This window comes from Argiope bruennichi, chromosome 11, assembly GCF_947563725.1.
Source record: "Argiope bruennichi chromosome 11, qqArgBrue1.1, whole genome shotgun sequence".
Classification (NCBI taxonomy): Eukaryota; Metazoa; Arthropoda; class Arachnida; order Araneae; family Araneidae; genus Argiope; species Argiope bruennichi.
Genome location: NC_079161.1, coordinates 54,061,948 through 54,088,668, shown reverse-complemented (window position 1 = coordinate 54,088,668; position 26,721 = coordinate 54,061,948). Strand labels below are relative to the sequence as shown.

The following is a 26,721-nucleotide window of genomic DNA, read 5'->3' as shown; positions in this document are numbered from 1 at the left end:
ACAGTTTCACTACATTTCTGTAGTTAAAATGAGCATGTTAAATTTCTTGCTTTTTTTTTTTGTCTTGTCTAGAATGGAAGCATTCAAAAACTAATAATTTTAAATGTCATATACCACTCATTACTTAGATTATGATGTCAAAGTGTCATTTATTTATTGTGTTTATTTATTTTTATGTATGAATTTCAAAAATAATTTTCATTTTTGATATTTAACTACATTAAAATTTACAAATAAATAATCTTCTAGATTCAAGCCACAGAATTTTGTATCAAGACAAATAACACAGTTGAGAATAATTTGTAAATTTTCATTATTTCTCACAACTCAATAGAGGAGAGAAATATAATAAGCGTTCAGTAATCTAGCAAATACTGGACCAAATTAACAAAGGAAGAATAAGAGTAAATTCATTAAAAAACACATTTTAATTACAGAACTGATGCTTATTGTTAAAAAAAATTACAGTAATTCAGTAATCTGGACCAAATTAACAAAGGAAGAATAAAAGTAAATTCGTTAAAAAAACATTTTTATTGCAGAAACTATACTATAACGTTTAAAAAAATTACAAAACACACCAGATTCCAAAGAATATTGTCTGTATATTTAAGATAATACAGAAAATAGAAGAAAATTCTTCGCCTCATCCAAATCCCCCTGCCTTATGAAAGTCAATGACTTTTATATATATCCTCAATGGTCGTTTGCTCTCTTCCAATGTCCAATTTCACAAGAAAATTATAAAACATAACTTCGCAGTACACTCTCTATAAGGGAAAAACTGCAATAAAGTGTCCCTTTGAGAACCCTATCAATTTTTTAAATATATATTTTATTTAAAAACTTTATTTATTTGTTAAATAGATAAGTATTTCATCTTTAAGATGGTACATATATCAATTTTGTACGATAATAATTTATGGAATTATTAACTTAACAAAAGTGGAAAAATTGTGCTTAGTTTTTATTACTTGGTTAAATATTTTAAGAATTAATTAATTTGCAATTTTTAAAATATCTACATTAATTCAGAAACGAACTTCAGAATAGCATGTGCAAACTTCATGTCACAACTGTTCGCCATATAACAAAATGTTCGCTTATAACAAGAATGCTTGTGGTACACTAACATGCATTTTTTGCTTTAAATTATACAACCATCAGTTAAAATTTTTTAAAAACATGATCCATATACCTGATCTCCCCATTTCCAATCAGCTCCTTTGACAACCCGAGTTCCGATTTTCATCATTGCAGCTAATTCTGGCCCTGTCAATGGAGTATGAATTTTATGTTTCCTGAAGTTTTCTTCCAACACTGCATAGACCTGCGATGATTGATCATCTTGTTCAATATTTGGTTTGGGACCTAAATCATAAAAAATATAAAATCACAGTAAATTAAGAAAATATATTTGCATTTCAATCATATATATATATTCCATTTACAAAATTTTAAGAAATGGAAATAAAGTAATATACATAAAATATCACCAAAATATGTTGTGAATTATAATCAACAGTAATTTCAGAAAAACATTTATAACCACAAATGATAATTCAAGTTATTTTTCACTTCCATTCAATGAAGTACAAGCCATGTACTTATCTTAAAAAAAACTATACTTAACCTTAAGCAAAGTCAGAATTTTTTTATATGATATTTAAGAAGCATTGCAAAATGTAAAATAATAGTCAAGTTAAGAATTACAATCTCAAATATTTTCTTTTGCAGTTCTAAATAATTAAAAGTATCAAAATTAAGCAAAATTTTGAAAATGTAATGTTTTTTTGGGTTTTTTTTTTTCAAATATTCAAGCAAGTTAAATTTTAAACAAGAGAAAAAATAGTTAAGCAAATAAATTTGTTCTATGCTTAAAATTTGATTCATATGAAAAATGCGAAACTGATTCAAGTGTAAGTTAAGAATAAACAAACTATATATTCAAGCGAAAATTTTACTACACATAAAAATTATCTATGTCATATAAGTGTTCTCAGATTTAAATATTTTTGTATGCTGAAGAGGCAATAATGCAATATATTGCTTTATAAATGAAATACTAATTTTATCATTAGTTCATAGTCTAAAGGAAATCTCCAATATTTTAAACTTTTAAATAAATGAAAAAGAATGAATATATTTTCCCTCTTTCATAACTTCATAGAAGATAAAGCTTGTGTCTTCTTTGATCATTACCAGAATTATTCATATTTTTCCATCATTAACATTCAACTTATCATCCATATAAGTCAACTTGTATTCAACTTAACTACATATGCAGTGGCACATTTTGAACATTATAAAATTTCTCTTTTAATAATTAATCAATTTAGTTCAATATTTCACCACTTTTTTATTTAATAAACATTTTAATAATTTATTATAGATTAATCATTTATTTAATAACTTTATAAAAACATATATGCTCTAATATATGAATATTAAATATACATATCATGGAAAAAAAATGACCAAAAATTGTTTAAATATTTACTATAGTGATGATTTTTTTAATCTATAAATAAAAGCATTTTAATCATGATGAAAAATTACAGAGAAACAATATTCAAATGAATATTAATAAACCTTAAATACAAGTTAAATGAATATTATATAATGAGTTAAATGAGTAATTAATATTCCAATAAAAATATTAGTAAATGATTAATTATACTTCAATTTACCAATTTCAATCAATCAAAGCATTTTAAAATCAACATAAACTGTAGTCCTAGTATTAGATAATTCATAGCTCCCCCCCCACACACACACACTTTCCCCCCCCCCCCTTTTTTTTTACAAATTTATTAATTTGACATTCAGACCAATAGCCTTTTTTATAGATCTGCTTGCAGCCAAGTTTCAGACAAATAGCCCTAAGCAACTGCCTAATACAAAACCAGCCACTGCATATATGTGGCACAATGTAGAAACAAAATTGGGGTAATCAAAGCTTCAGATTACAGAGGAACAGTTCTATTCATTTAAAAGTAAAGTAAATGAACTGAATGAAAACAAAGGAATCAAATTTTACTAGCACAACATCTGTATCAAGATTTAAAGTTAATATTGTTATAGAAATCATATGGTAGGTGTACAATGCAAGAAGCCCCACAACTTAATAATAGGTAACAGCACTGTATTTTATATAAAACATGAAACAGGAATAGCAAACTTCTAGTCAAGGAATACATAGAAAATAGCACTTGTAAATACTACTATATAGGTAGACAGCTAACTACTAAATAGAATTCAACTCAATGTGAACAAATAGGGAAATAACTCTGTGATCTGCATTTCAAAGTGAGAATTGAATTCTCAAGTAAACAACTCCAATTATATAGTATCTATAGCAGGACACAGAATACTCTACAATGATAATCGGATCATGGCTCCTAATAGAGATACCTCCATAATTCCTAAAACCTCTAATTCCATTGCTAAGTCACTAAGATTGGAAATCACTGATCTAGTATCCATTAAAAATTCCATCTCTCTCTCTTTTTTTACTATAACATTAACTGTACAGGCAAACAATATTACAGATTTGTCACAAAATTCATATAATATTTTTTTCAGAAAGAAAAGAAGTACTAAACAATAGAATACCTAATATTCTTAAAATTGTCTGCACTAGAGCGAAAACACCCGAGCTGACAGCTAATCCTGTTTCCAAGGCTCGAAAATCTCCAAATAGCAATCCAATGTAAATAAGAGGAAAGCGAGTCAAAGGGAAAAGTTCAACTGCTTTTTCAGCATTTCTGATTTCAGCTTCTTTAATATGAAGGATGGAAGAGGTCTTTTGTTTAGCACCTGACTTTTCCTGTACAGAAATGGTTGATTTTGAACTGTGCATTTCAAGCTGCAAAACACAGGAACGAAGCTCTTTAATAGCCCATGTCATAAAGGAAGTACACTGTGTCTCTACCATGATTCGGTCATATGGAGGAATCATGTTTATATTGTCCAAACAGTGGGGAATATGTTTTCTGAAAAAAGAAAAGTAAATATTAATACATTTTGTTTGCCCTTGTAGATTGACAAATGCGAAATAAAAATAATGAAATGCATGAAATGAAAATAAAATTGGACCATCATATAATGAATTTGAAGATTATTGGGGAAAATTTGATGTCTAAAATTTCCAAATAGTGAACTTACAATCTACTGAAACTTCTATAAAAAGAAATTCATATCACAAAATTTCCCTTTTTTTAGTAAATTTTATTATTTTTAAGTTAAAAGAACTTAATTTTTTTTAAAATTTACGTTAAAAATGTACAAATAACAAAAACCTTTCAAAATTAATGACCATAATTTGTCAAAATTTCATGCAAAATTTTTTTTGTTACGTATTTTTATTTTTTCTTTAACTTCTTACATACTTCATAAGAATTTCCTTTCTAATTTTAAGAATTTCCTTTCTAATTTTAAGAATTTCCTTTTTAATGCCATCCTCATAATAGGAATTTCTTAAGTTAGATTTTTATTCTAAAATTCAATTTCATTTCTAAATTTAAAAAAAAAAGATTTGTAGAATAAAAGTTAAAAATACCATATGGTCCACTACAAGTGTTTATTTCTTATAAATGACTTGCAGTCTTTCTCGAATTTCTATTGCAGCAACAATTGGTGAAACAGTTTCTTTCTTATTTAATATATATTCTTTGAAAGAGGAAAAATCAGGGCCATGGAAAAGTTACATCATGAGAATAATTTTAGCACAAACCAAACACTAATTATTTCATTTTAAAGTAAATTGGAGAATTTTGAAGCTCCCCATATAAGCTTCTAAAAGGAGAAAAACATTTACCTAAAATCTTAAGGAATTATCCTAAGTCACAGATAATAAATTCATAAGCAAAAATACATTTGACTGAATATAACATGAACTTACATTTTCTTACTTCCAAATTCAATAAGACCCAGCCAACCACTCAATAAGGAATATTTAACTGATGAAATGATTTTGTCACGTTTAACCAATCCTAACAATGAATTGTATCCTTTTTGTCGCACCTTTGCTCTCTCAACCTGGAAAAAAAAATTTTAAATCAATAATAAAAGTGTAAGATATTTAAAATATATTGGAAATAATAATAAAAAAATATCTATTAATTGTTTCTTTCCACAAATATTTTTAACATATTTTCAGAATTCTTTTTATGTTTTCAGAGTACTGAAAAGTAAAGCAATTTTAATAAGCAAAAAATACTATTTGTGGATACACCCATTGAATTTCATCATCAAGCAAACAAGAAATATCACAAGGATGGTTACATTACGTATAATGGAACTAGCGATCTTGGCGTAACTAGAAAACTGCCAAGTTAACTGAAAAGCTGTAGATATCCACAAATGCTACGAAAACACATTTTTTACTGAGTTGGCAAGTTATAATACAAAGCATTAACTTTAATAAATAATTATATACTCCACATAAAACAACAACTGTGATCAAAAAGTATTGGGAACCCATAAAAAAAAAAAAATTATTAGTTAACATTTATTTATCTCCTCTGACTGCAGTACACTTCACATAGTATTTTTCTGATCCTCAAAAATATGTTTTTAATGTTGTTTTCTTAAAAACTTTTCACAATCCATAGTCCATTTTTTTGTTGCTGTTGTTGTTGCATTTATAAACATAAAATGGTGAAGGTAGTTGTAAGCATCGAAATAAGAAAAATTGACATGGTACCATATCTGATGAATTCAGAGCTAAAGAAGCCATATTTGTTGATCGTTTTTTGTTGTTAAAAATTCAAGAACAGTGTTTACATTGAGAGATGGGTATTATTTTAGGCAGAACTATGAGTTATCATGCCCCAGTTTAGAGAATTTCTGACATAGGAATACATTAAACAATATATCTATTTGTAAACAACAATTGCTACATTTCAAATTTTTTTATCTGATCGATATATTGATGATTATATTAAAAGGATGGCTACCAAAGTGTAAATAATTTATTACAGATGCTCTATATTTTTTTAACATTTTACATCACTTAAAAAAAAAAAAAATTTTTTTTGAAAATATTTTATTTTTAAGTGTTTTTTTGAAATCTTTCAAATGTTCGTATGAAAGAAATTTCATTGTGGTAACAAATTTTTAACTGATATTCATTGTTCAATTACATTGTCAATTTCATTATATCATCAAAATTAAAATGCTTATCTCATTAAAGCTAATTTTATTATCAGATAAAAGCATGGAATCAAATGCTGAACGTTATCAAATATTTATATGGAAATATGTCACAGAAGTTTGTAAATGGTTTGTATATACAATAGCTACCTCCAGTGATCAATTGTTCATACTCATATTAATAGCATTAATTTAGTAATGTTAACCAACTTTTATGATCTACATCTCATCACATCAAATGAAAATGCTATTTCACTGCTACGGCGAATTATGTATTCATAAAGTTTGACAACATTTTACAGGTTCTTTGGAATTTAAATCTTTTCTCTCAACTTAATGGGATTTTTTTATTTTATTTAAAACAAAAAATTGGTGTTTGAACTTCCACCTGTTATCTGATAACATATCTGGATGCAACATTGCATTATACATTTGGAAAAAAAATACAGTTTGGACTACAGGTTTAAAATCTAAAAGAGTATATAGTTAAAACTATGAAAAAATTGGTTACTGCCTTAAATGCACTGTCTACCTTAACAGTCATCTTGTATTTTACCATTGGCTAGTTGGCATCCTTTGGCGATAATAAAAGGGCATTGAAGTAGTTTTAGTGTACCTTACATATTATATATATAGTTTATAGAAGTAAACAAAGTATCTAGTTTTTGCATAAAATAAAAGAATAGAATATAATTTTACCTGACAATATAATGCTTTCCTTAAGCCTTCCACATCAATATCACTATCAAGAACAAATGAAACTAATTCATTTGCAAGTGTTTCCAGTTCTAAAAAGTTTGTAATGCATGAACTCTATGGAAAGATAAAAAAAATAAAATATAACTAAATGTATACAGGGGAAATCTAAACAAATGGCAATAATAAAGAGACATACTTACAGGAGATGAAGAAACCTGTGACATTAAACGACTGTCTCCTGCTTTTCCTTTTTCAGATTGAGAACTTTCGGATTTTCCTTTAGCAACTAATAAAAAAAAATGAGAAAATTAAATTAAACTTAATATTTATGGAATACAGTTCATACAAAAAGAAATGTAAGTATTAAGCGCTGCCTTAAGATTATACAGAAAGGATATGCAAGTTTCCAAACATGTGCTTACTACAAATAATACAATCTATCTTAAAGATTAAGTACTAGCATTTCCATATCAAACAGGTTTTGGTATTGTTTATATGATACTGCCCTGATATCATACATAAAGTATAGCATTCAAATCCTATAAGCATGTCACATGTTCTGCACATTATTTCTTTACTACCTTATTTTGGTGAGTAAATAATTGGTGATAAATGATGAAATAGTGAATCGATCAAAGAGGTTCCTGATGATTTTTAGATAAATGAGTTATTTTTGAATAAAAGAAGAAGGTTATTCAATAATACATGCACTAATTTATTTGATAATGATTTGCCCTCTTTTGAGCACTTTTATAACTACACTCTCATTGAATGTCCCTGTCTTATCACTAAAAAATTATTTAAGGTGATATTTGCAATCTTTCAGGGAAAAAAATAAGTTTTCTTCCCATTTGCCAACTTTGTAAAGAACTGAAAATCTCAAGGTGCAAAATCAGGGCTGTATGAAGAATGGGGCAAAGCCTTACAATCAAACTCTAAAAACTTCCACCAAGTGACCAAAGATACAATCACTCTAGGGTAATTCAGGTGAAAGAGCAAATCTTTACAATTGTCCACCGTAGGTTGATGGCTTGCTTCACATTGTCCAATTGTCTGCTATGTTTATACAATTAATCTTTGGGGAAACAGAGCAGCTTGTAATAGAGAGAGCTATTTCAAATCTATCAGCAAGATAGTTTATTTTTTGAGAATAAATATCAGCCTTATGGGGATATATATATATGCTTTTTTTTAATGTCTTATTCTGTTTCAGATAACTAATCATTTTTTTTTTTTTTGAAATTTTAAGGCTAGTTTAGTATATAATTTGATTCAGAATTAAACAATTAATAAAACCTTGCAAAAACTGCAGGATAATGTTTAAATATTGATAATAATATTTATAACCCTTTTCTTAATTCATTCATTCATTTTAAATTCATTTTTTCATTCTTCATTCATTTTAAAATGCATAAAAATTTACCTTAAGTACAAATTGAGCATTTAAATACATAAAAATATTCACAATTTTTTTTACAGAAAGTCAACATTTTGCTTAATCGAATTGATTTAAAAACTGAAAATTTTCAGAGAAAGAAAACTTATTTTCAGTTAGTAAATCACAAAATTTCTCCAGAACCTTCCAACCATCATTTTATAACCTGCTAATTTTTGTACAAGCTTCCCTTGTTAATGAGATAATCTGCTTGTGTGGCTAAAAAATTTGTTGAAATGAAACAAAATACTGTACAACAATTTCTATCATTAGAAAGGTTAGATAGAAGTCAGTTGGTTAAATATACAATCAATAAACTAAGACTTGTCATGTCAGAGCAACAAATTAAGATCTCTGTAACCGACTAAAAATTTAGTTCCTAATAATCCCTTCTTGAAATTACAAGAGAAGAAATTCATATTATTAAAAGATTAAATTCCAATTTGAAAAGTAAATAAGTGATTGAATAATGGATTTTTAATTATTACTGATTTTTACTGTTCCCTTTGCCTTTTCTCAATATTTCTATATATATAATATTCCCTAATCAACAACAAGAAACTTTCCATTATATTTACAACAACATTTTTTTTCTCCATAAAAATACATGAAATCTGCTCATATTACTGTTGAAATACTTACAAACTGACTTGAGTTTTTATTTTATTCACTTTCTCTTTAAATAATATCATAAAATATAAAAAGATCTCATCCCAAAAATGACATTTTATGAATTTCACATCCTGAAAATAAGCCCCAATGCCACATTCAAGGTCCTTTTTCAAAAATTCAAGAAATTTATGTTTTTATGCAAAATGAAAAACATAGTTCGATTTTTTAATATTTTATCAGTTAACAGAATCCCAGTTGAAAGAGATCTAAATAATCGAGATCCTACTAAACAGATATAATCATATTGTATTAATTCCTACTATTAATAAAGATGAATGAGTGCATGTCTATATGTGTATTCATTCATGCTTTACAAAACATACTCTTTCATTTATAAGTACTAAATTTATCATTTATATACCTGAATTGGAAATTAGCGCCTCGGAGGGATTCCTTTAAAAATACAATAAAATTTAATACACTAAAAACATTAAATATAATACATTAAAAATTAACCAGAATTTTTGAAAATATTACTGCGCAAAAACAAATTTTCCTCTGCCTCAAAATTTGAAAAATTATCTTTTTGATGATACCAATTTAACGAAACAATGCCAATTATAGCCATTTGGCTACAACTTTTTACTTCCATTTATAAGATTCGCATAATTATTCCAAAGGATAACAATGAATGTTTGGAAATTCTTTTTTTTTTTTAATTCTTTTTCATAAACTTTTGTAGAAAAGCAATCGAAGTATTAGAAGTAGATTTAAACTGGAAACTTTGAAAAATACTAAGATGGCTGTTGCGTGAATAATTCTGCCATTAAAAACACTATAAAAATAATATTTTTCTGCCATTGTAGAAAATATACTGGTAAAAGGAATTTTTAATTTTTAATGCAAAGCTATTATAATGTGATTTATGTCGCTGAGATATTGTTTAACTCATAGTGTACTCATTTGGTTCATTTAAATTTTTTTAAAAATTTAATGAAAAATTAATTTAAATTTTTTATAAAAAAAAATATAAAGTAATGCATTTTAAGGAGCAAATTTTTGCTAAATTTTGGCAATCATTTTTTTTTTAATTCTGCATAATTTTAAGTAATAGATTACAATGTTTTCAGAATTTCATCAACTCTCTGATCACATGATCTTTTTTTTTATTATCGAGAAAACAAGGTTTACATTCAATATCTATGCAGTTTATGAGACATAAAAATAGGATGTTATAATACGACAAAATTTAAAAGATAAATGAACCACATATTTACGTTTTTATTAGTGCTATATGATGTCATGATTGGTCTCCATTAAATCGATTCATGTACATTATGAATAGAGCATATATAAGAAAATATAACATGGCTTTATTCTCTGACAATTTGGCTGAAATATGGACATAAAATTATATCTAAATGATTCAACCGAAATTGAAAATATAACTATATTTTTTTTACAGTGATACAGCTGGTCGCTAAAGGCAACTAGTGCAAAATGTTCAGAAATATGAATTTAAATTACAATACCTTTAGAAAGCCTCCTATTTTTTATTAATTTATGAATGGCATGTTTCCATTTCGGAGCAACTGAGTAAAATCTTAATTTAGAGAGTGCTTTCACTTCAGAACTTATAGCAGGTCGTATTTCGTAGAACAAAAATCGACATCTATCTAAAACAGGACTGCATACTTCTTTGTAGGAACTGTTGATGTCTTGTCGAGCCTAAAAAAAAATTTTTTTTAAATGCATGTGCTCGAAGTTTTTTTTTTTTTTAAATCAGACAAGCAAAACACAAAAAGGTTAGTTAAAACTATATTAGTCTACCTTAATTAGACAATATTTGGCCTGCTGAGTAATTCTCAAAACATGTTCAATACAAGGAGATACTACACTATTGGTATTCTCAGCCAGAGATACACATGTTTCTCCAAGTCCCAAGTGCTTCAAAAGTACTGCAATCAGCAATCTAAAATCGATTGATTATAGCAATTAAATATATGTAGAAAAAAAAGCATTATAGTAAAATCAGAGAAATTAGAAGGAAAAAAATACAGTCGAATGTCTATATATAAAACTCAAAGAATCCTAGATTTTTTTTTTTTTTTTTTGATATATAGAATTTAATACACAGAAATGCACATTCCAAAATGTTTCAATATTTTCTCGCAAACAGAACTATTTATAGTTGATTTTTTAGACTTATTAAGAATTTAAAAGAATTCAATGACCAAAGAAATGTACTTTAAAAGATGTACCAATAACAATGTTTTTTTAAAAAAAAAAGTTTATGCTGTATTTTCCAAAATTTCTTACTTTTTTGATGAACCTTTATTTTTCAATTTCGTTTTTCTACATTTTTTTACTAAGTTAAGCTTCTCTTTTACCTTTAACACTTTCAAGGCTACCAACGAGATATCTCGTCTTTCATATACTTCCAATTACAGGTTTCTGTGGGCTAAAATTCATCTCTTATGCCAGTTTATATAGGTTGAACTTTCTTATAAAAATAATAATAGAAATTTCTAATAGAAAGTTCAACCTATCTAAACAGGCAAAAGAGATGAATTTTAGCCCACAGAAACCTGTAATTGGAAATATCTGAAAGACAAGATATCTCAACAGTAGTGTTGAAAGTGTTAAAAGGTATACTTATGTTTACAATTCTAAAACTAAATAGAATTTCAAACTAAAAATTTAATTCCAAATTAATAACGGGTTTCATAGAACAGAAGCTAAGAACATAACTGCCAATTATTCATTGCTTTTTTTAAAAAACGAGTAACAAATTTCTTTTGAAATAAAAACATGTTTACTTCTTTTCATTATTCTTCTTACAAATTGGGTAAATTATCGCACTTTGACTGCAATATTATACCTAATTTTTTATGGGAAAATTTTCACTTTATATACAGAAATTTCTGTTGATATTTAGAAACTGTTTTTCTATTAAAAATTCCTAAATTCCTAAAAAAAAAGTTCTATAAATACTGATTCACCATAGAAGTTTTCAATAGTTTTTAAATTTCATGTATACTAATGAAATTTTTAAAGCCATCCCCCCACCCCTAAAAAAGTTATACCCCAGAAGTTTATAATATAAAACAGTGAAAATGGTCTTCCTAAATTTTCTCGCATGTTGTCTATTGAAGGTGTTATCCCTCTCTGTAAGTGCAAAATTGGGGAGGCCGTGAATACTCAACATGCCATTGACAAATAATAATTCAGAAATATCAATCTTTAATGCAATTTTGGCATTTTTATTGAATTCATTGCGTATCTTTGACGATCAATCCCTAACATGCAGTTAATAGTATGCAAAAGTCAGTTTTTTATTTTAGACACATTAAATTTAGATTGAAATCAGAATTTGATATAGAACTACAAATGTAATCACAAAATAGCAAATATCATATATTTAAATCATTGCATTTTTGAGATATAACATATACATGTTTGTGAAAGTACATACCAACAAATGCTCAACCCTGTGCCAGATTTGTTTCATAATTTGATATATATCTGCACTTTAGCTGATTAAATATTATTCACCTAGTTTTCTTCGTTTTTTTTATTGTGTTGTTTTGTTATTATTTTCAGTCAATCCAAAGACTATATACCACTTTTAATCCGTTTAGGTCAAAGCATTTTTTTATTTATCATGTTCATAGGCAACAGATAGATATAAACCATAAATATTTTTTTCGAATTCAGAGTGATTGGAAATTTTAAAAATCAGAGATTTTTGAAGAAAAAAATGCGCTTTAACTTATACACAGATCCTCAAATAAGAATTCATGTTAATGGATTAAAATTATTAAATCAATTTGTGAGGTATGACTGAAAATAAGTTAAGATGGGATAAACTCATTGGGAGGGCTAAGATCCACGCTGGATTTTCAAATCTTACACAAACAAGGAAAAATTGAAAGGATTTGGTTAAAAAGTTTTGGAGAATCCAGCATACAGTCAGGTATTAGCATACTTAAATTTCCATCTCTTTGGACACATGAATAGGTTCCTTTAAGGTTAGAATTTCGACTTTGACAATGACCTTGATATGGGTTGACAGTCATATGAGACCAGAGTTTTCAAACTAACCTAGGCTGGGACAAATGTTTGAACATAAATGACAGTTATGTTGAAAAGTAATAAACCGATAATACTTTTCTTTTTCTTTTATACTGTTATTCCTTGCATCTTTTATCATTGCATTTAAATTTATGTTCACTACTTATAGATAACCCATTGTACTATTTTCAATATTTCGTTTGTACTATAGCGTGGTTGGTAGGGCGTCGGATTTGCATCCCTTGAGTTATGAGTCCGAACCCACTCACCGAAGACTACCCATGTATGTGGTGACTGGTGCATGCATAAATATGTCAAGGCCACAAAGTCCTCCAAGTCGAGGCAATACCACTGGGGGTACTGAATCAGAGGCGATCGTTCTCCATTTCAAGTCTAAATTACGATCTATGGATGAGTGAATGAAATGTATGAATGAAGTCTGCCTTGTAAAAAGGGTTGAGACACATGAGTAGCTAAGCCGTACCCTTGGCCTTAGATGGTGCTACTGAAAAAAACAGACACTAAATTCTCAGCTTAAAATCGCTGAATTCGTCAGTGGGCTTGTCTATGACAAGTATCATAAGAAACAACAACACTATTTTCAAGAAAGTACACAAAAGCATTTTGATACACTAAAATTTCTTTAAATTGATTCAGTTAGAAAAGTAATAAATCGATATTACTTTTATTTCTGCTTTATACTCCTTTGCATTTTTACTATTGTATTCAAATTTACGTGTGATACTTATTGATAGCCCCTTGTATTATTTTCAAAAATGTACAGAAAAGCATTTTCATGCACTAAAATTTCTATAAACTGATTCAGTCAATAAAAACTTTTTGAATGCAAACATGTAAAAAAATAACTTACCGTCCAACTTCCTCAACAGGATGATCAGCAGGAAAATTAAGATGAACAGAAATGTGATGATCTCGAGAAAATTCCTGAGTTAAATTCAAGAATTTTTTTACTAAGGGCTCATTTAATCGATTTTCAGCAATATTTTGCAGGAAACACAACTTCGGATCAGTGGGCACATTCATATCACAGATACCTGGCAGAAGATGTACTTCAGTAGGAGTAGCACCAGATACTAAAAAAAAAATATCAAATTCAGTAAATTTTATAAATTTTGATACTCTTGCAAATATTTATATAATGCTTCAAGGTATTAATAATCAATTTATATACCAAGTGAATATTTTGAATTACTTAATAAATAGGCTAAGAATCTGGAAATCAATTTCAATTCTTTTGTGGTTATCAAAACTTTAGCCATCAGACCATGCAAAACATTTGGCCCAGCTATTAAATTAAAAAATGTGAAATAAAAAGTAAAAAGCCTGAATCTTTTTTGTTGTAGTCGATTATTAAAATTTGTCTCCAACTGATACTTTCAATTCAGTGTCTAAATAGATAATGTTTATAGGCTTGTATTCTATGTGAAAACTGAGTCGTGTAATATGTATAATGGAAATAATCATTCAAAATAGTTACGATGTATACTCTGTTACTACAGGCTATTATAGTTACCTATTACAATTACCAAAATAGGCGTATAGTATTGTGCGCACTAAAAAAGAGTTTTTCCAATTTTAACTGAATATATAATTAATTATTAAATGAAATTTTAATGCATTTAATAACATCAGAGTATACTAGAGCCCCAAAATCAATTTACCGCAATTTCAAAATTTGAATTTGTGAAAGTGGTAACTCCAAAACTTTTTTACATATTCTCTAATAAAGCTCTTATCACCTGCATAAAACTGTAAACCTAGGGCAAGATAATGATTGCTTATATGGCACTGGCAAATGATTGCAAAACACTAAAATATATTGGCTTGAATCGAGCATTTTTACTGAATGTAGAGCATGATCTTTAGAGACTAAAAGTTGAAAAACATTTGGTGCTTTATCATACAATTACTACAGAATTAAGTTGAATCTATATTAGTTATATATAGTTGAATATATATATATATATATATATATATATATATATATATATATATATATATATATATATATATATATATATATATATATATATATATATGCGTTTAAGGTTCAAACTAGCAACGTTAGGGTTCATAGCCGAGTAACAAAGCCACTAGACAAAAGTGTACACTCCTTTCCGGAGGTTGTTACCTGGCTTATGAAGTTACCACCACACACACACACACACAGTTGAATTATATTAGTGTATATATACTATTATATCTACATTAAATTATAAGTTGAATCTATATTTTTCTGATTAATTGAAAACAAAACTAAGCACAGGACTACAATGTAGTTACAAGATCACAAACGATTGAAACCAAAATTAAGCCCAGAACTAAAATTATGATCGAAACATCACATGACAAATTTTATTTATTTAAATCCATATATTTTTGAATTATTGCATTTACATGAATGCTAAAATACAGATTGTCAAATCTTAGTTAGATTTGGTTCAAAATTTTATGTGGATCTACATTTTAGAAGCTAAATTTGTGTATCAAATTTTATTTATTGGGATCCTCCCTCTGCACCGATTCTATTCAAGATTTAATAGGAATTATTTATATAGTGTAAAAATCATATACTAAATTTCATCTATTTAGCTCAAAGAATATTTGAGTTATTGTATTCACAGACAGACAAGCATCATTCCAAAATTATGTTTTGGGGATGGAGAGATCTCTTAAATGGATATTCATCAAAATCTCTAGTTCGAATTTTTTCACGATTCTTCTTCTATATTTTGTAATAAACATATGAGAAAGCAAAAAGGTTATTTTCTTGTATACCACTCATACACAAGAAATTAAAAATTAGTCTTTCAATAACATAAATTTTATTTTAATACAATATTTTCTCTTTCATAAATTTTCTAAAATATGTTTAAGTATATTTATAACAATACTTTTCATTGTTTTAATAATTATGTATTGTAATAGTATTGTACATATTTTTTTGTGAGTTAATATTAAAAATAGACATTACTCAAATTGCCATTGAAATACATTGCAGTTTTATTAAAAATAGATTTTTTTTTTCGAATAATATATACAAATCAGTTCTAAAACATTATAATTTTATGATTTTTCAGACAAGAGATATGAATCTCTACCTTTTTGTTTAGAAGAAAAACATCCATAAAAAGGTTTCTAAGTTGTACTCGTGACAAAAAAAAAGTTATAGGTCTTTGAGAAATAATAACCTAAAATGTTAATGATAGTAATTGAAAATAGACTTAAATTTTTTGTGCAAAAAAATGGAGGGGGATGTTTATGAACAAAATTACTCAAAATACAGGGTGTCCCAGAAAAATGTATACACATTTTAGCAGCTGATAACTAAGTTATTTCTTCTTTCTTTACATAATGAACCCATTGAAACGAGTGATGGCAGACAGACTTAAATTTGAAGAAAGGAAATTTATTCTAAAATGCTACAGGAAGTATGAAAATGCAGTAGAAGTGCAAAGACAATTTAAGAGGGAGTTTAACAAAGAACCACCTACACGAGTTACCATCACTCGAATTAGAGATAAGTTTGAAGCTGATGGAACGATTCAGGACGTCCATAAACCTGCAACAGTTGTTCAATTGAGGGCAACCATTGAACATGAATGTATATAATATCCCAATGGAATTGTTCCATCATGTGTGCTATTCCATCGCTTCGCGTTGTCAGCAATGTCTGGAGCAGAACGGACATCAGTTTGAGAACATGCGATAACAAGACAATAGAATGATATTTGTAGAATCTTTTACATGTTGAAAATTATTCGAATTATAATAAACCCCAAATTTACAATTATTTAAAGTGTGTACACATTTTTTTGGGACACCCTGTATAGTACTAAATATAGTTTGCAAATCTAAAGTTACAATTTAAGAAATATATTGCTTAGTTGACAGGGCCTTCTTAAAATATATTTTTTTCAATTGCATGCTAATATTAACAGTTTACACACATCTCAGTTTTGTTTTAAATCTCATTCAAATAAAAGTGAAAGTGAGTGCATGTAATTACATAGTTTATTGCAAATACAGAAGCAATAAACATTATATTTCTTAATTACAATAAAGTTCACCAACCTAGTGGGTCTTAGCAACCAAATGAGCATGGTTAAAAAATTTCAATTGGAAGAATGCAAGTTCTATTTTCAGGCTATGCTTTTAATGAGCATTATTCAAAAACAGGTAGACCAATGAGCACCTCAATTCTGTATTATTTATTGGCTACAGCAAGTTTTCCTTCAAATAAAAGACAAATGTGGGCCAAGACTTCTAGAGAGAAGTCTTGGTATGGTATTGCATTTCTCTCCATATACTGGTATCTTTTTCCAGTATTTGAAGAGAAATGAAATTTTTCTCCATATACTGGAGATTTCATCAGATATCCATCTCTGGTGATAGGTGCTTCAGATTCCGTTTGATTAACAGAAGAGGTCACATTTTCCCATTAACAGAAATCCACGATTCCTGGACATTGTTTTTTTTATGGTAAATCCAGTGAGGTTCACCACAACCCATTTCAACCCTCTGACTTCAGACTTTTAAAAAGAAAACCTTTTTAACCCTCTCTAGGGCCATGGGAAGTATGCTTCCCACCAAATTTATCAATCTTTGTATGAAATTATGTAGGTTGACCTAAGTTCTGACAAATTTTTTTAGTAAGTCAGAAACTTAGATGCTTCAGTTCTTTATCTCAGACAAAATGATGCATCTTAATTTGTTATTTAATTATTAATTAACCAAATTAATTAATTAAATTTATTTAATAAGCGAAATGAACCCCTTTTCTTATTCTAATTTCAAGGCTAAAAATATTTTAAGATAATATGACTAGAAAAAAATGGCCCTTTAAAAGGTTAATTCCATTTTTTAATAGAATAAAGTCAAGTTAATTGTTTATATATATATTTTTTTCTTTTTCAGGTGTTTTTAAACCAGAAGTTGAGACTCATAATTAAAAAATATATATATCACTCATTTTTTCACTACAGGACATATTATCACCAAAACCAGTAAATTCTATTTTTTATTGAATCTGTTATAAAGATTATTACTGTAATTTCCTGCATATTACCCACGGTGGCATATCATTTACAGGTTCAAAAAAAAAAAAAAAAAATCAGAAGGTAATCCACACCGCCATATAATTCGCAAATTATATGACATATTATCCTCACTGGCAGATTATTAATGACAATTACAGTGATGATATTAACGTTTTAAAAGATAACCCACAGATTATGCTTAGGAGATAACGGTAATAATGTTGATTATTAATAGTTATTATAAAAGCTTCTATTTTATTTAATGAATATTTATTATTTAATGAATATTTATTATTAAAAAATATGAAATTTTTAGCAATAAATCAAAATAAGTGAACAGAAACATTCAAAATTAAAAAGGAATTCTACAAGCAATGGATTTTTTACGAAGACAGACAGCAGACAGACAATCTAAATGACTAATCATGAAATGCATACATATGTCCTTGTTCTACTACAAAGAAGACATCTTACTAAGAATTTCAAAGTAATTCTTATTCAACAAGTAAATTTAAAGTATTATATTATGTTAATAGACCATATGTTTCATTAGTAATTAACGAAATAAGTAATCAAATTCCGTATTTATTATCTATGGAATTTCTGACTGGAATGATGTATATTTATTTAAATGACATTCAAAAAATAAAATCTACGACTATAAAAATGAAAATCTGAAAATAAAAACCTGGAGAAACAGCTGTAGAAGCAGATCGTGCTTCTCCTTTTTCTTCTTCAAAAGGGTTAGGTGGTTGATAGACCTGCAAGCCTCCTCTCATTGCTGTTGAAGATAGCCATTGGGCATAAGTATTCTCACAAGTTTTCAAGTCTGGACCAATGACCTCATTGCGAGTGGCTAATCCGAGTAGGTATGCTAGTGTTCGCTCACAATCAGTCATCAATGAAGTGTAATTACTAAAATCAACTCGTTGAAACAGCTCAGCATCAGGCTGAAATAATAAATTATTAGCAATAATTAATATAAATTGGTAAAATTTTCATTAATTAATGCAAAAAATTTTAATATCCTAAATATGACTTTATAAAAATATCATACGTCATAGTAATTTCCAACAAAAAATGTTTTCATTAGCTTCTTGGCTTCTTCACTGTGTTTAGTTGACTCAAAAGCTTTAGTTGCATCTTTTCCTAAAATATTAAAAAAAAGAGTGAATGAACTTCTTTAAATTAATCATGCATACAAATAAATATCAAAACTAGTCATTTTTGTTATTGCCCCATTAGGAAGAATATTATTTTTATTTAACAACCAAACTAAATAAGTAAATATTTTCTAATAAATTTAGATATTAATAATTTGAAAGGATAAAAAAGATTTCAAATGCAAGAAATATCTCTAAGAATGCAGGAAATCTTCAAATATAAGATATTTGTTTTCAAAAAAATTATACTAATATATTTAACATTTCTTAGGATGAAATTATTTTCATGGTTATTATATTTAATTAATTGTCACAAATTCCTGCTTAAAGCATGCATATGCTTTAGTAATTTAAAAGCAAAATTTAAAGCATTTATACAATAAATATTTATACTAAAAGTTACATAAACAGAAAAGTACAAATATATTATACTACTTTCAATAGTATAAAAGAATATACTAGTGAAAGTAGTGTAAAAATAGTATACAAAAGATTAATATTAGCACTAGCCAGAATCCAGCTTTCTGTAACCTAATTATGCTTCTTAATATACATAATATATAATTTTTAGGTAAAACATTTTTATATAAAATATTACAATGCAAAAAATATTAATATCAGCATCTGCAACTTTAATTAAAATCAGAAAATGTGTTGTATCAAAGAATTTTAATATCTTGTAATTTCTTGAAGTAATGCAGAATGTCCCAAAAAATTTTTAAAAACAGGAGGAAGTTATCACTTTTTTTCATTTAAGAATTACGAATTATTAGTAAGGAATTATAAAATAAAATTAGTTAAATACTGAGAGTAGCAGCTTAAAAATGTATTTATAAGACAGAATTTGAAGACATCCATTTTATGCAATTTATTTGAATTACCATCAATAGTTAAAAATAAATAGTCAAATAACTTTTAAGCAACAGGAAATTTCAAAACCTTTCTTTCTGTCAAAAAGAGGTTTTCCAAGAGTAGTTACATAAAAGACAGCTTTAGAATCATGTTGTTTATTGCTTAATGAAGTGCATGGAAAAAAGTTTTTAATTAATAAAAAATTAAATAATAAATTTATTATAATGAATTCATCACTAAAATGTTTCTCATGCTTCAGAGAATCTATTGAAAAAATTTATACAGTAGCTAAATTTTCTACAATTACAATAACACTGTTTTCTTTATACAGATAATATATATATCAAAAAGTAAACTAACTGAAAATGAAGCAAAAATTATAAAATCTAAATGCAATTTTTCATATGTTTTAATTTTTTTAAAGAAAATAATTTTCTTAATTAAAATTATACCTGCATATTGCTCCAGGTTCAATAACCCACAAGGTGCTCGATGTTTAAACTCTTGCAAGTTGTACACTTTTCCATGAATAATAGTCCACAATCCATTATCTTTGTTATGATTTTCTAAATCAGTTTTATAAATAATGGGGCAATTATCATTGGAGTGGACCATAGCTGTCAGGCTCAAATTGGATGCTAAAATTCAGAAATAAATGAGCTTCAAAATTTAAATAATACATTAAGAGGAATTGAAACAAGCATTGTACATTGAAACCAGTTTGTTTCAATGTTCAATGTAGTACAAGTTTGTTTCAATTTAGTGCTGTACAATAAACAGATGAAAAAAAAAACATTAAAATGATAAATACATTTAAGGTACTTTAATAAATTACAAGCAGTAATTTTTGGTAGATTAGAATACCAATACCAAAAATTGTACTTTGATAATATTAACATTGAATTAATATTTGTAAGAATTCATTATGATATTATTTTTAATATTATTATATTAAAGATATATAGTTACATATTATTAATATTATATAATTATAAGCATTTAACAAAAATTTCTTGTTGTCTACCTTTTGTAGAAACTTACTTCTAAGATCGTGATTTACTAACTTATTTTAAATTTCATTACATTAAATCTTCATTATTTCTGTAACAAACATCTAGCATATCACTTAGAAAGTAAATTTACCAATATACCATTAATAAAAAAAGATTTTATTAAATACTTTTAACAATTAGTTTTGTTACTTTTTGAACTATCTGCAATAGTTATTTAGAAAAAAGCAAAAAATGAATTAAAAAAGAAAATAAATGAAGCATCAAAATTTATTGTTAGAACTAAAGGGTTTGCAGTTTTAGAAATTAAGCAAAATAAATAAATAAACTTTTATAAGCGTTAAGCGTAGAAAATTTAAATTTTAATTACTTTTAATACTTACTTACATTTTAACATATAATTCATATCAAATATTATTGACAATTAAAATCAATTTTTCTGAAATCCATTACCAGATGGCATGATTTGTATAAAATCAAAATTTAATTAAACTCATTGATTAACAAAGTATAAAAAAATATTTAGGTAATATATTTAATGATTTGATGAAAATACTGAAGTAATTTATTGGTATTCTGAACACATTACTGTAAAAAATAACAAAATTTTAAAACAACAAAAAATTATTTTAAAAAAATCAATAGAAAAATTCATCTATGAAAGCATAAAAACAAATTAACTTTAATAAAAATATATAAATGTATGTCAGTCATCATAAGAACATTAAATATAGGCAGCATGCATTTGGAAACAAAGTTTATAGTAAAAAAAAAAAAAAAAAAAAAAAAAAAATGAGGTGAAACATTAATTAAAAACACACACAAATTTTTACTTTCTGATATACGAAGTATATAAAGAAAAAATATTGCAATCTTGAAAAAATTCAAACTTGAAATTTTGAAGAACATTCACATTTAAGGTCTCCCGGAGTCTAAAAAACTGTGTTCTAAAATAATGAGTTGATTTGTGAAAATGATAACTCAAAATCACTTGGAAATAGATTAATGATTTGGAGTTGTTGTTCATGGTACCTACTTCAGTTTTGTAAATACCTATCAAATTTTGAAGGAAATCCAAGCACAGGAAATCTGTTGGACTCTTTTAAAATAAATTAACACAATAATTATGAAATAAAGAGAACTAGACAAGTAACATTTTGTATACAGATCTAACATCTAAAGCATAAATATTTATCAAAGTTGGAATGATATCAGTCAAGGGGTTGATAGTCTGTTAATCTGTAGTTTCACAAGCATGTAAACATGACAATTCAAAAATATAGTAACTTGATGTATGAAATTTTGTATGTGATTTTATGAATACAATTGAAGTTGAAATTCTACTTTTAATTGGATCTAAATACACATTCAATGTTCCAGTGCTTTTATAATGTCTGCATCCCAGCAATTAATTAACAAAGACTGCATGCTAATACTCTTTCATAACTAATATTTGCCAATGCTATATAGCTTATAATGCAGAAGTACATTTGTTAGCGAATATACAAGAAAGTCTCGGAGAAACCATTTTAGCAGGTTTGATTTTAAATTTATAAATTTTAAACCTTACATGCATTTATTTAATTAGCATTTAGATATAATTAAATGTTAAAAACACCTATTTCGCTATGGAATAATCTGTATAAATTACAGATTATTGCTTCATCTTCTTTACGGTTTTATTTTTTTAATTATTTCAATTTCTTTTAATCTGAAACTAAAGCCATTAAGATTTGATGTTCTAACAATCTCTAACATTTTCTGGCACAGTAGCCCAAATAGAAATATTTTAATATTAATCATTGGATATATGAAAAATAAATTCTTCTGCTGCATTCAACATTTAGCAAAAAAACTTACAAGGAATTCCATGCCATAAAAGATCTGCAGTATCTTCTTTATCCACACCAGGGGCAAGTTGGTTGAATTTATCTAAACGATCTAACAGTTGAGATAATACAGGGATTAGCTGAGCTTCATGAATGAGACTAGGATACATTATCTCCAACTGGACTAGACACACCAAAAATTCAGGAAGCAACACACCTGTGAAAATAATTAAGACAATAATATAAATTCATTATACTTTCAATATGTTGGCTGATATAAATGGTAAATAATACCAAATCTCATTGTTCCATAAGATAATTCAATTCTTCATTTCAATAGTTATCAATAATAATAAAATGTATATGCATGACACCAGCCAAAGCAAGCAAATAGTTAATGCAAAAGAGATCGAATTTTAACTAATAAAGGTAATATACATTTTTGACAAAATACAGCAAATTAGAATTATATATGCATGGCCAAGAAAGTATATCTAAAAATTATAATCAGCGACATTAAGGAAAGCTTATCATTATTACCAGTCGGATAATTTTGAAACCTATAGAGAATTTAGTTGATTTTTAAAGCATGAAATTTCATATCTAAATGGAAGTTTAACTGAGTGCAACTACAATGCATATAAGATTAAATGTATTGAATGCATAAGCATATAATATATTTATAAGCATTTATTATGACGTTAACTTGAAATGTGGTTACACATTGCTTTCTTTCTTTGACCAAATTATTATCACTTTTCACTTACAACAATCCAAAAATCCTCTGATGCCTATAGAACTAATTTTCAAGCAATGACATATTACCAACTAGGCTGCTGACCAGGACGACTAGGCTGTAAGGCCATAAGTAGATCAATCAAAAATCTTTATACCAGTTGCCAAATAAATAAATTTGTAAAACAATATTGTTACAGATCTGTAATGTTGTTTCCCAGCATGGTTAGTTCAATCAATGGAAAGACCATTTTACAATCAGCTCTATTGGATGCTGAGCAGATGCGAAATCAGTGATCTCAGAGCTTGGCGACAAACTTGGCAACTTTGGTGACAAAATAGATAATACTGGAAACTACCCGAATTTTAGCGATTGAGCCAATAGGAGCCAAGATATGCCTGACAGTTCGAGTATTGAATCGTGGAAATGGTCAACGGCGATAAGTTAGATCCCTCCAGCAAAGAACAAGTGTTGTGTGGAGCTCAAGCGATTGCTAAATTGAGTTGTGAGCCAAGTCCTGGTTCTTATTGTAAAAGCAGCATTGAGTTGTGTGAGGTGTAGCCAGTCATGTAGTAGTGAGTCAGCAGTTGGATACAGCTAATGCGAAAAGACAGTAGATAATTGCAGGCATTTGGATCTATGAAAATTCCCTCCTCCTGTTGAATTCTGTGTAGCCGCTTTGTGTGCTGTGGTTGTTATTATTACCAATTACTACTTGTGGACTACTGTTTGTTGTAGTGAGCCGCTGGGTGTTGTCTGTGTATTCTTGTCTTCGTGTTTAATAAAAGTCATCGTTCGTTATTGAGGTCTGCTGATTGTTTTCACACCATACACCCACTACAAGCGAACCTGGTTAATTTACAGACTTAGTGGAATTGGAACAATATAACAATATAAATTCAAAAAAATTATAAAATACTGCATAGCATTAACATTTTATCAAATATAACTAGTTGGGTTCTTATATGCTTCATTATATTCTTACAGTTATTAGAATATAATATAATTACAGGTATTTATATATACCAATATATGCTTCGATACTATTATGTACAAATAGGGATGTCAGGCAGTTTGGAGTCATAATCTCTTTACATAAAAATTGACTAGAAATTTTTGTATTGTTTTTTAGGCAGCTTTTTCTATTTATGTATGCATATAATGAAAGTAAGCATACATAGAAGTGTTATGAACAAACATATGGTTTTTCCTTTTCTTCTATTAAGCATTTTTATTCATTTTTGTATTTAACAATGCAGGGTGTTTTTTTTTTCTGTTAGTAGATTATCATTAGTTCTGACCTAATTTTAGTGATAGTTTTAATTTCAATGTTCTTGAACATTATGTTGATATAGGATCACAAATCTCACATTTTATTAAAAATTTTTTAGCCTGAATTTTAGCAAAAGTTGTTTAGCTTAAGTCTACTTATATTTACATTCAGCATTATTAATTTATTATTTCCAGAAATTTGAAACTTAATTGCCTAGTTTATTAAATATGGAACCTCATAATTTTCCCTGCCTAGGAGTATGAAATAGCATTTCCCATCAATGATAACATGATATTTTTTTAAAAAGTTACAAAATAATGTTTGACTTACTTAATAATATATACACAAAATAGGAGTCTTTTTTTTTTCATTCACAATAATTTATTAATGAATAAGAAAATTTCAGACTTTAAAGATTCATGGAAAGTAACATACCTGTGATATCACTCTCTAAAATTGATGAAGCAACTGCAAACAGATATGTGCCACTTGTTCCCAAAGAAGAGGCTTCAGATAAAGCATTACAAACAAATGAGGTTAACAGGCACGCATATTTTCGCAAAAAAGCAGCTAAACCTTTCAAACGCAGAGTTAAGGAATGCTTGCAAGTATCATCTGAAATATCAAAATACTTTTAGTTAAAAGAAACTTACAAAAACATATATCTGCAAAAGAAATCAAATTACAAAAAGGACATTTAACAGATAATTAGCTAATTAGCTTAGAATAGTAAAGTTTTTCTTAAAATTTAGTTTCACATGGAGTATTCATTCAAGCAATGAAATAATAAGAGGACAATAGCATCTTTAAAAAACTTTATTCGGTTTGTCAAACTTTGAAGAAATCAGAAGATGAAAGACATGGACTGCAGAAGAATCACCAGGTAATCTCACCTGAATTGTTCACAAATAGATAATAACTGTCACAGAAAAGAACAATGATAGTTGAAGATATTCTTATTTTGATTTGACTGTTCATCTAAAGCATATCAGTATTTTTCCTTAACACTTATCTTTCTTGTTTTATTCTCTGAGTTTATACTCCAACTACCATACATTATTCTTAGTTTCAAACATAAACTAATTAGATATTCATTGACTAATTAAACAACAGGCTCTGTTTACTGCCTTTAAGCTTATATTATATGCTAATTACACGTACCAAGGTTTCCAAACTGTGGGTCATTATCAACTTGCAAATAGAGAAATAATTTTTGTTGAGCTGAGATGCAATTTTGAATATATATATGCATCTTTTCATAATTTGCAAAAATGTGACATGGGTTTGAGATCTTCATCCAACCACTCGACAACAAAACAAATAATATATATGTATAAAATATGCAAGGAAGTGAATCATGCCAGCTCAGAACTCTTACAGCAAATCAGAAACTTCTTTTCCCTCTGCATATGTATGTATTAATTTGGAAGCAGTTACCATTAGTGTAAATATTTATTAGACTCAATAACTAGTCATCTCAGGCAACTGGATAACCAGACATATTGGCTATATATATTTTCAGCTATATAGTCTAAATATATCTATCATTCCAACAAATGTCAGACATTAACCCTTTTGGGAAGGGAGACCTTTATCTTAGATGCATGCCTAGGATGAAGCATACGCGAAAAGAATCATCGCACAGGACGGATTTTGCGTCGTTAAGCCTAACTTTGAAAAAAAAAAATCACAAGAAATAAATTTTAAGTCTTAACATTGTTTTTTTTTTTTTTGCTACCTTTTTAGATAATTAGTTCATTCATAATCCGAGCACAATCTTCCTCTGACAAATAGCATTTTCTTGCAATAATAAACTGAAACC

General features: G+C 27.4%; 1 protein-coding gene across 1 annotated transcript in view; it reads right to left on the bottom strand.

Moving 5' to 3' along the window:
- The window catches only part of LOC129957695 (E3 ubiquitin-protein ligase HERC2-like), a 169,474-nt gene that overhangs the window by 104,726 nt on the left and 38,027 nt on the right, over nt 1-26,721 (bottom strand). Inside the window, exons 21-33 of the mRNA XM_056070153.1 lie at nt 25,335-25,514; nt 22,922-23,107; nt 20,504-20,689; nt 19,094-19,185; nt 18,725-18,986; nt 13,848-14,070; nt 10,733-10,874; nt 10,435-10,630; nt 7,056-7,141; nt 6,856-6,969; nt 4,904-5,040; nt 3,616-3,995; nt 1,199-1,371 (exon numbers count right to left, since the gene is read on the bottom strand). Coding sequence (XP_055926128.1) covers nt 1,199-1,371; nt 3,616-3,995; nt 4,904-5,040; nt 6,856-6,969; nt 7,056-7,141; nt 10,435-10,630; nt 10,733-10,874; nt 13,848-14,070; nt 18,725-18,986; nt 19,094-19,185; nt 20,504-20,689; nt 22,922-23,107; nt 25,335-25,514 — 2,357 coding nt within the window. The remainder of the gene's footprint in view (nt 1-1,198; nt 1,372-3,615; nt 3,996-4,903; nt 5,041-6,855; nt 6,970-7,055; nt 7,142-10,434; nt 10,631-10,732; nt 10,875-13,847; nt 14,071-18,724; nt 18,987-19,093; nt 19,186-20,503; nt 20,690-22,921; nt 23,108-25,334; nt 25,515-26,721) is intronic.